This window comes from Olea europaea, chromosome 8 (genome assembly GCF_002742605.1).
Source record: "Olea europaea var. sylvestris chromosome 8, O_europaea_v1, whole genome shotgun sequence".
NCBI classification, from domain to species: domain Eukaryota; kingdom Viridiplantae; phylum Streptophyta; class Magnoliopsida; order Lamiales; family Oleaceae; genus Olea; species Olea europaea.
In genome coordinates, this window is record NC_036244.1 from 11579089 (window position 1) to 11590223 (window position 11135).

The window sequence follows — 11135 nt, forward strand, 5'->3', positions numbered from 1 at the left end:
GAGGCTTTTTCCTTATCCTTTAACTTCTCCATTCGCCCTAGTTATCCTCTTCCTATTTTCTATTGTTTTTCTATTTAACTAGTCGGTGATAGGTGAAAAGATTCTTGTTGTGAATATCTCTCCAAAAAAAGGAGTTTTCATCAATAATGCATAAAGCCTATCTAACTTTTTTGTCAGTGATGGCTTCACAAGCGTTAAGCTTGGCACTAAAGTGAGTGAAGTAGCTCTTTGAAGTTTTTCCTTTCTCATATCTCATATCATTTATATCATGGTGGCGTGTGCTTTGTTAAGTCGATTTTCGACGAAGGCATCGAGGAAGGCATGCTTCAGCTATGACCAGCTTCTGATTGATCCTAATGAAAGCTTGCTATACCATCTTTTTGTCAAACCAGCTAATGTCAGGTAATAGGATTTGCATTTCAATCTTGAACTTTGAGGCTCATCCGTATTAAATACTCATTAAAATGATGCACTTGGTCATCTTTCCCATTGTATTTATCTATTTTAGATCGAACGAAATTGTCAAGAATAGGTATTTCTTTGATCTCTTTCAAAAATGACAAGGCTTCATAATCGTTATCTAGCTCACAAGATATGTGGGTCCATTTTCGTACTCCTCGTAATAGGGGTACAATAGGAAGTTTTAAGCAAGCCCTTTGCCTTTCTTCCATCATGATGATAGTTACAATAATACTTTCTTCCATGGGAGCGTACGTCCTTTCCTAACCTTTTGAGCATGCTTGGAGATCCAATGGCTCGACGGTCCTATCGTCATTTGTGAGGTGGACTATTTAAAATATTAGGCACTTGAAAATTGCTATTACTTGTTGATCGGATGGAAAAAGAGGTATTGTAGGGCTCGAGATTATCTTTCCCAAATTCTAAATGGAAATCTACTTTTGAATTTACCGTCATTGCCCGTATGGACACATTTTCAACACTTAAAGCTCTCACTTTTGGCCATCTCTTGTATGGTCCTTGCAATGGCGACGATGCTTGGTCCAGAAGCCGGCTGCAGGCAATTTTACTTGAGATTCTTCTCGTGACACTTTAGATTTATATCACTATCGTCGTAGTCATCACTAAAAATATCAGTTTCAATCTTTAATGCCTCTACTTCAATAGGAGTCACCTCCGTTTGACTCAGTTTTGAACAATTTTCAATAATTTTAGCTTCAAACTAACCCATGAGATCACGGAGTTATCTTTTTTCTAGACTTTTCCAGAGATAGTACCAATTTGTTGACCTAGAAAATGAGATTAATGAATTTCTATCACTTAGTCAGGATTTTCCTTTCCTAAACACACTGCTTTTACGCTTGATCAAGAGCAAAAAGAGAAATGATTATTTGAAATTATGATATTCAAATTTACATGCCTTTCTCTATTCACAGTTATGTCTATTTATAGATCTCTAATGAGGTTATGAGCGTAATTAAGTCACTTTTGTTAATGGCACATGTAAGTAATTGATTAGTGAACTTTTAACTGAATCTTTTAGCTTTTCCTATTTTATTCACGAATTCATATGTTCCTTATTCATTGGTTGTGAGTCTTACTTTATATTCTCTTTCACGTGTGTTCTGATAACCATTTTTGCTGAGCACATTTTCTCGTTTATGCTTGAGGTTGATTATAAGATCTTGTGTCACAAATACTCGCTTACCTTATCCTAAGCTTGCACATGATTTGGTTAAACATTCACTGGCGAGGCATAAATTCACTAATAATCATTTGAGAATTTTAATTAACAACAGTTATTACCAGTAGTTTCTACAAAACTCAAACTATTTGATCCTTATAACCTCTCCTGCTTGGAAGAAGTTGAAGTTAGTTGGGCCAAGAGTGGACCTACACATTGCATTTCATCTCAAAGTTGGCCTTATATTCTTCTGGTATGATTGTTGGATAGAAGATACTATATTGACGTCCTTATTTTCACACGGGTGGCACACATCTAAGAGGGTACAGGAGTTCTTTTATGGCACTAGGTGAAATTTGAGACGATTATTACAGGCTCTTTAACCTCTCATGATAGAGCATCTCAGGGCTATTCCTTTATGTGCAGAGGCCCCAGACCGCATAGTTTGTATGGACACATCAGATGGTAGCTTCGATGCCAAGTCAACATGGCAGCTAGTCCGATCAAGTAGGCATTCATTTCGCTTATTATGGAGCTCTATTTTTTCTATCGCAGTCTCATTATTTTACTGAAGACTATGATAGGATACGGTTGCAGTAGATGTTATAAAAGTGTATTGCATGTCATTTGGCCTTTTGATGTCAGAGTTGTTTCGAGACTAGGACCATCAGTCATCTTTTTATAAGCAACAGCATCTCTGACCATGTATAGCATCATTTTGGGGACATTTTTTAGGTACTTGTAACATTAGGAGAAAGCATCAGACAAAAATTCCAAAGATTACATTATTCTGTACAGTATGTACGAGGTGGACTAGTTTATATGGACTGAGAGGAATGATGCGAAGAACCGCGAGTCCCGCATGGTGCCCAAACATATCATCTGAAGAGTCTACCACACGATCTCTTTTCTCAACATGGGATGATTGTTTAGAGCTTTGCTTTGGCGAGGAAATTTAAGTCTTTCATCCCTATTTGGTATTTCTATGACTCTCCCTCTCCATCACCAACTGTTTTGGTTATGTGACATACTCCACGGTGGGGGTGGCATCATTAGGGACCATATAAGGTGTAGATCAAGACGTTTTCATCATCATATGGCTCATATTTGATTTGGATGCCAAGTTTAGAGCTATACTGGATGAGATTCTACCGACCAGAGGATTTGGTATTTCAACTATTTGGGTTGAGGTAATTCAACTGCGGCTATTTACTATATCACCAGGGATGGAGGGCTATAAACGATTTAGAGCATTCTTACACAAATCAAGGACCTTTTCTCCTTCCAAAAAAACACGATTTTTCACATCTACAAAGTGAGAAATCAGGTTATAAGATCACTTGCTTCAAAGGGTTGGGATTAGCCCCGCTATCAGGAATATAGACCACTCAACCCATCTCAACAGATTAGGGTACATGTGTAAATTGATAGACATGGATTACCCAATTTTGGAGGTTTAGTGAATAGTTTTAATTTGCATTTACTTTCTTTCTATTGAAGTAGTACTTCCTCATTTATTATTTTTCATTTATTTTTTTTTATATTTGTTGCTATGTTTCATTCAGGAGTTTAGGTTTTTGTTCCCTCCTATCATGTTGACCTTTTCTCCTTCCAAAAAAACACGATTTTTCACATCTACAAAGTGAAAAATCAGGTTATAGGATCACTTGCTTCAAAGGGTTGGGATTAGCCCCGCTATCAGGAATATAGACCACTCAACCCATCTCAACAGATTAGGGTACATGTGTAAATTGATAGACATGGATTACCCAATTTTAGAGGTTTAGTGAATAGTTTTAATTTGCATTTACTTTCTTTCTATTGAAGTAGTACTTCCTTATTTATTATTTTTCATTTATTTTTTTTTATATTTGTTGCTATGTTTCATTCAGGAGTTTAGGTTTTTGTTCCCTCCTATCATGTATACTAGCTATCGGCCTTTTTGGTTAAGCCTAAAAACACCCTAACGATGATTTTGCCAAAAATTTAATATATATATATATATATAAAAGATAGAGAGAGAGAGAGAGAGAGAGAGAGAGAGAGAGAGAGAGAGAGTTTGTCAATGAGTAGTAGAAATCATGTAGGACAAAAACAAGATAATTAATTAAAATAATTCAAAAGGAAACAAAGAGGGCCAATAACAAGCAAAAGAAGTCAATACCCGAACCACCACCATTGCTCTCCGGTAAGAAACTGCACAAATCAGCCTTACCAGGTAGCCACGAACACAACTGGTGCGCTCTTGACTTCCTAAAACCACAATTCCGACCAACTAAAATACTAAAACTTCATTACAGCAGTGTCTCTCCCTTCATTAATTTCCAAATGACTATTAACTACCCTGCAGAGCTAGGACATGGAACCATGATTTTGATTTGTTGGAGAAGCTAGGTCTGAGTTCTCGGGCTCCACAGAAGACAAGAAAAAGTTGCTGTTATTCGGGCAGTTGCCATTTACATTGGCAGAACTAAGTGCAGCATTGATTTGCTGAACTGTTTTGCATAAATGGTGATTAATGGCAGTAACACTTGAGAGATTGAGTTTTGCAGTGGGGATTGTGCTTGCCAAAACTTGAAGTCCAACGGTGAGTAGGCAACCAGAATCCGGCTGCAGGTTCACATTTTCTGAGTTTTGTGTCCCATCAGCTTCGATGGTGATGCTGGAGTCATTAATGGTGTGTCCCATGGGAGATATGATGAATCCTAAGGGGAGAAGGGGAATACAGGATGGATCTTCGCCGTTCATTGCTAGCTGTATTGAGTCAACATCAATGGTTGTGTACACTAATATACTACCAGAATCATCTGTGCAGCTTTCTTGCAGCATTAGTTCTACATTCTGAGACGAGTTGCTAGCAACCTGCCAGCATTATACAAAGATATTGAGACGAATATTTTTAAACTCGGCCCCGGCATTAACTCAAAAAAATCACTTACATTGATCCGAAAAAGAGAGATGCAGTTTCCAGGATGAGAACCATTTGCAATATGAGCCACCTCATGTAAAGGATTCCCATTGGAAAGAACATCCAGCTGTGGAATGCACACCAAATTGGTAGTTAAATCTTGGAATGCACACGGGTATGCTAATCTAAATCTGTCAACAAGTTATTGATCTATGATTGTGAATTACCTGAGCTCGACAACGTTCGTCCCTCAAGAAATCGAATACCTGCTTGTGAGGAAATGGTAACCAAATAGTGGATACAGCACTGAGAATTAAGCCATTGGGTTGGCCAGGTTCTGTAACTTTTCTTGTGGTTATCCTAACAGTGTCCTCAGCAGAATCAGAAATGGCTGTCCAAGACTGCCCACAACAAGTGCTTATGTTAAGACAGAACGTCCTTATCATCCTTTGGGCCAAATTCATCAGATTTTTCCTTGCTTCAGGAGATGGGATCACTGTAAATATAGCAGACAGAAAATAAAATTGAGTGCTGAAATTTGAATAAAATCAAATAGAAAAACGATTCATCCGCATATAGAAACAGGTAATAATATATAGAACTTCTGAGGGTTTATGATTTAATTTCTAGAGTCTAGGAAAACTAATCAACATTAATGTTTCAATTTTTTTTTTAAGGATAATGTATTCACAGATCCATGAATATGGCCAACATACATGATCATTTGTATGATGTATATGAATTAAGGGTACTCATTATTGCATGTGTTTGTGTCGCGAATTAAGCTATAATCCCTAGAGTAAGAGCAAAGTGAACGACTAGATTTATAATCAACACAAGGACTATGTTGAATTTTCACTAGAATCTCACGTTTCTCAGACAAACGGAAAAATGGCATCCAAAAAATCTTTTACGTGTGGCCGATAGAAATATTCAAACGACCTAATATATTCTGAAAATTAGTCTTAGGTTGATTGGAAGTTGGGATAAATGTACAATATCGTTAGAACCCAACAATCCCCAAAAACATTGCATATAAACAAGTGAACATTATGTAATAATAGATTATGATAGCAAAAAAGAAGTTTCACCTCCAAGATCTGATATATTTCTCGCCATGAGGCTAGCGAGCCTCTGGCACTGCCGCTGTAAAACTGCCAACCAACGTTGTGCTCCGAATGCCATACCACTACTCACAAAATGATTGAAAATTTGATGAATATTACTATCCCCAACCTCTGCATGTTCTACCCATGTTACCTGGATTGTTAGAATAATAGCTTACTTGAGTGTGCTTTTCTTACAAATTTCACATTGAGATATACCATTTTCGTATCAAAAAGCTCATAAACAATAGGGCTTTACCCTAGAGTAACCGTTGGGCATGTCTTGTATGATGCATCCCGAGGGGCGTCGTCTGTAATAAGGAAAAGAAGGTGGATAATTGGTTTGGACGTTGTCGAGAGGAAAATCAACGATTGCCCAGGTTCCTTCTTCTGCGTTATGTTGGCAGTAACGCAGAAAATGAGCCTCTCTTGTGGGCACTAAAGGAGAAAGAGCTTGCAGTTCGGCATGCATCTGTGAACACCGAACGAGAAGAAAAAAATTATCAAATATAAACAGAGATCGAAAAATGTTCGAAAATGAACAAAATTTGATGAAAAATGCTAAAGATCCCGGGATAAAATCCCGGGATTCCGTCCAGGGGCTGAGCTGGCAGCACCTCGGCCCCCAATGTAAAAGCGGCGGGCCCTGCGTGTGTGAAGATCCAGGGTCGAGGTGCTGCCACCTCGACCCTGGAACGGAAGGTTCTGAAGCATAACTCAAATTTGATAGATAAAGTACTCACCAGATGAAGTGAACCAGCGGCATGTCCAGAAACACCTGAATGTACTATTTGAAGTGTTTTTGCTCTTGAAATAATGGAAGGAAATAGTTCCATCCATTTATTCTGAAAATAGAAAAGGGCATCAGAGATATCAAATGGATTCATTCATAAATAATCCACTTCTGAAGCTTTGCTATTTCATTCAATATTTGTTCAAATACTGTTTGGGTGTCTGTTACTAATGGTTAACGAGCATTTATTATTTTACCAAACATGAATTTGACGTTTGTTTAATAAATAAGGGGAATTTTACCAGGGCGAGATGGCAGCCTGTGATTGGATGTGTTAAAATTGGTTTTTATTCAATTGCCAATGAAATTCTGCCAAGTGTAAATCTAGCAAAATCCCTGATCAATGTAACACAATTGAACAAATAAAGAGAAGCTGTAGACTTACTGCATCCAAGAATGTGTCTACCAAAGTAATGCTATTCATAATAACAACGGCAGTGTCCCGAGTAGCCTCGATTCTGAATTCCTGCTGCTTTAGATTCATAGCCCATGAAAACATTCTTGCATACTCTTCAACATTCAATACTTCCTTTCCAGTGTCCGTTGCTCGGATCCATAGTGGCTTGCCTGTCTGGCACATTTTCACAAGTTCATCCATAGATGAAATTGCCAATTCAACAGCTAAAGCTTTTTCCTCTTCCAGCATCAGGGAGTTTCCAGTCGGAAACTGGGAATTTTCAGGTATAAAAGGTAGAGAGATCATATCAGAGCCATGCTCCTCGAATTTTCTTGGATAAACACTCATGTCCAGGTCCAAGGAAGGAGAAAGGAGAGGTGTTGGTCCAATTCCCTGGATTGGCCTTCCATTATATTGTTGAATAAGACAGCACACTCGCTGGAGCTGTTTGAAATAATTTGATCACAAGAAATTAAATTTAGTAGTATTTACTGAAAGAACTCTAATATGCACTTGGCACAATAGCATCCTTAACTTGTTTGCTTTAATTATTTTAATTTTAATTTTTTTTAACTTCCCCTTTTTCTTGGATTTCATATTGTCCATTCTAGCATAACCATTAATTTACGTGTGTAGTACTTATTATTTTGGCAAAAATAAAAATAAAAAAATCAAGAACAATGCTTGTATGCCAAAAAATGTATGATAGAGAGAATGACAGAATATGTGTTGGCACGACGTGATATGATGAAAAAGTTGGCGTATTTTAAACAGTTCAATGATAGGTTGTCATGTGGCATTATGTTAAAAATTATGTCAACCATTATGTTTGTGAAGCATGGTTGAAAAATTAAATACAGAATAGTCATCACAGATACAAAATTAAGGGCATATTTGATTTAAATAAAAATAAGATTTTTAGAAAATTTTGATAAAAATTGATAAAATGTGTAATTGATTGGCCATCATTGGGGGAAAATGATGCTTTAAAAAATGATTTTTTGATAAAACGTGTGGTTAAAAAATACGAAAATTTTTGAACTTACGAACAAAAAATTTTATTGTGTAAATGTGATTGAAAATGAATATGAGAAGTAAAGAGTTTTGTTTCTAAATTAACATTTATAGTACAAAATCAATTTCCTCTTACTTTCCATACAGGAAAAACAAGATCTCGAAAAAAACTAGTTACCTCTTCTTTGAGACGGGCATTTTCGATTCGAAGCTGCTGTTCATCAAACCCCATCTCTCCCAGCATGGCTGGATCTCCACAGTTTGAACATACAATATTCCTTAACGCCGCTTGCAACCTATAATTCTCATTCTTAAGGTTCTCATTTTCTGCCCTAAGTATTACATTATCTTGCCTGTCTTGTTGTGCCTACATTAATTAACACAAAATACCAATATAAGACCCTTACTAAAATTCTCAGTCTTAAGGTTCTCTTTTTCTTAGTCTTAAATTCAAAGAATATCTGTAAACAGCATGCATTAAAGTCTTGTTTCCATTAGGATGGCCATGCAGCAGTGGTGGTAGGGTTGACCGTGCACCCCTACAGCGTACATTAATTGATTGCAGTCATTGAAAGCAACCCAAAATTAATGAGATGCGCCTTGTGCTAACGTACGCGTTTTACTATACAGTTGTAGGGTTTTCATTTCATTTTGACCTTGTAGACGTCCTCATTGGGAATAGAACTGGTTTCAGCCATTTTAATTTTTAGGGTTTAATTACCATGATCTCTCTCTCTCTCTCTCTCTCTCTCTCTCTCTCACACATTGTCTGGGGTATGTCTAAGAGAGAGAGAGGGGAGATGCATATGATGCTAACGTGCGCACCTTCATCTGGGTTCGGCGGTTTTGGAACCAGAACTTGACCTGACGAGGCTTGAGGCCAAGATCTTGGCTTAATTTCTTGCGCTGTTTATCATCCGGGTGTGGACATTCCTTAAACAGCCTGCACAATTTATAACCAACAATTAATTCAGATATCATAACAGAGAAAACATTGCAAAATTGAAGCCCTTTAGGCTTTAATTTCTCTGTCTCACAGACAGCTAGCTCTGGGTTCAACACACCCCCAACAACATCCAATACAGCTCTCTAACAACCAGCAGCAAATTTTGAAGGTTTTGGATCGGATTTGTATCAAAATACAAGCACTGATTCCAGTGAACTCGAAATGGCACCTTCCGGTCAGAATCTTGCGGCAGGACCACCGCCAATGATCTCAGGAGGCCAAAAAACCCTTGGGAGAGAGTATTTTGCGAACTTTTGGTTTTGGTTTTGGTTTCGGTTCCGGTTTTGGTTATAATATAAAAAACGCACGGAGACGAGTCATGAAAGGGGTTAATAATACATACGTTTCCATTTCTTGGATCTGGCGGGCAGTGTGGCGGTGATAATGTTTCTTCTTCGGCTGCGGCTGTTCCTCGATTTCTTTCTCATTTCCAGAAAACCCTTCTATGTGTTCACTCCCGGAACCACTTTCCATATCCTCTTTGCTCTTTGCCAACCCATTTTCTTCTTTCTGCGTCCAAATAACAGGCTCAAAATACTAACTTTCAGAAAATATTGCACGTGAATGAAATCAAAATATGTAGATGAGAGAGATCCTCAATAGAGGACGTAACTTACGCCCACAATGGGAGAAAATATGTTGAAAGGATTGATGTTTGTCATGAAATTGAAGTTCGGATTCTGGATCGATGAATAGAGGGTATCAGAGGGAATAGTATTCCCTCCCATTGATGAAAGTACTTGGCAATCTCCATACATTTTTGCACCTTGCAAGCTTTGCTAAAAAGATGAAACTGTTGAGATTAGGTTTTGCTTATCTTCTTTTCACTTTAACCCTGTTCTTCAGAAAGAAAACCAAACATCCCATGAACTTGAAACTGAAAGAAAATATAACGTCATTAATCTCCAAAAATCGTAGAACAAAAGGGAAAAAAAATACCACCAAAACATCTGATCATAGTAAACAAAATAAAGATAAAAAGGAAAGGGGAAAGGTTTTTTGATACTCAGAAAGATCAGTCAGAAGTGAGGTGACTTTATATATGAACACGAAACATTCAAGCTTTTATCGCAGAGTTCCCAAACAACCACCATGGAAAGTAAAAACCGAACAAAATTAATTAATGAGTTGAAAAATGAAACAGTTAAAAGTTGGAAAGAGAAAACCGAGTACATTAAATACACTATAGACTGTCGGTGTGCTCTTCTTCTTCTTCTTCTTTTTGCGTCTCTAATTTTTCATTACACCCACCAAACAAAATTATATCTCTCTGCTCCTTCTCTCTCTAGTTCTCAGTGTGTGTACAGTGTTTTTCTTCTCCCTCTCTTCTTCTTATTTCTGTATAGAGTTATAATTGTATGAATCTTTTATGGTAAATGTGAGGTTTAACATAGGTATGCGATTGAAAAAATTCGTAAAACAGAATTCGCCCCTACACTGGTCTTAAGAGGTCAAATGTTTGCTTTTCAAGATACAAATTTTTTTTTTTTTTACAAAAATTTAATATCACACAATATTAATTTTATAGGAGTAGGGAATTTAGAAATTAAATTTTCTTGAATTAATTTGGTGCAGAAAATATGGAATCGGGAGTATTTAATATTTATAGATTTTCAAGTGTCTTCTTGAAATATTTACATCTTTTGATATAAATTTATGTGAAACATTAGATCACATCTTTTAATATTTATAATATAATAGTCTAAATTGCACAATATCAAAATGTCAAAACTTTTCATATATGCATTCTAAATAGTCACACTCAATTTGAAACAATATAACCTTTTGATATGCAACATTTGTTTTTAAAGAGTCACGACTAGTTAATGTATTAATTGGAGACTTCTTCAATTCCCACATATGAAAATTATCTTGTAAAAATTCTAACATGTTTTTCATTCTCAAAATTTTTTATTTAAACGCTTTCACATTGTCATTTTAATGGTTTGATTTTAATTTTAAATAAACTTGAAAAATGATTCTGCAATCTTATAAAATTTTATATAATTATCGAGTCTTGGACGCTCAAACTTCTGAATATTCATGTATACAGATTTGGATCTTTGGAGCTCTTTGATTCTTTCTTCTATATCAGTATTCAGCTCCTATTTGGTGGCCATTCTTTAAAAAATATATATATAAATAAGAGTTTTGAATGATGGTTTAGGAGAATTGTGGTTTAAATGTAACGAAAAGTTTTAGGGTTGCGTACCAATTATTTTATTGTGTGATGTTTGGTTGAAAAATATTCCTGTAGAAAAAACAGTTT

General features: G+C 36.4%; 1 protein-coding gene across 4 annotated transcripts; it reads right to left on the bottom strand.

The window, feature by feature from the left end:
- Positions 1-3726: 3726 nt before the first annotated feature.
- LOC111398798 (homeobox-leucine zipper protein HDG5) lies at positions 3727-10199 on the bottom strand. Of its 4 annotated transcripts, none has more exons than XM_023025895.1 (12): positions 10040-10199; positions 9484-9701; positions 9210-9376; positions 8686-8803; positions 8039-8227; positions 6835-7290; positions 6400-6501; positions 5916-6128; positions 5642-5810; positions 4778-5046; positions 4582-4677; positions 3727-4504 (listed from the first exon to the last, which is right to left on the bottom strand). In XM_023025895.1, exons 2-12 carry the CDS (start codon positions 9622-9624, stop codon positions 3995-3997), a joined length of 2430 nt encoding a protein of 809 aa, XP_022881663.1. In that variant the 5' UTR covers positions 9625-9701; positions 10040-10199; the 3' UTR covers positions 3727-3994. The 4 variants fall into 4 exon arrangements, with proteins under 4 accessions (XP_022881663.1, XP_022881664.1, XP_022881662.1 ...); XM_023025896.1 differs by having other exon boundaries at positions 9484-9706; XM_023025894.1 differs by lacking the exon at positions 10040-10199 and adding an exon at positions 9806-10007.
- Between the last annotated feature and the right edge of the window lie 936 nt (positions 10200-11135).

Bases quoted from the DNA above. Each gene is read 5' to 3' on its own strand.
- LOC111398798 (XM_023025895.1), bottom strand. From the start codon at position 9,624: ATGTATGGAGATTGCCAAGTACTTTCATCAATGGGAGGGAATACTATT. The intron at 6,502-6,834 runs GTAAGTCTACAG...TTCTATTTTCAG, and splicing joins TAGACACATTCTTGGATGCA to AATAAATGGATGGAACTATT. The intron at 4,678-4,777 runs GTAATTCACAAT...TGCATTCCACAG, and splicing joins ACGAACGTTGTCGAGCTCAG to CTGGATGTTCTTTCCAATGG.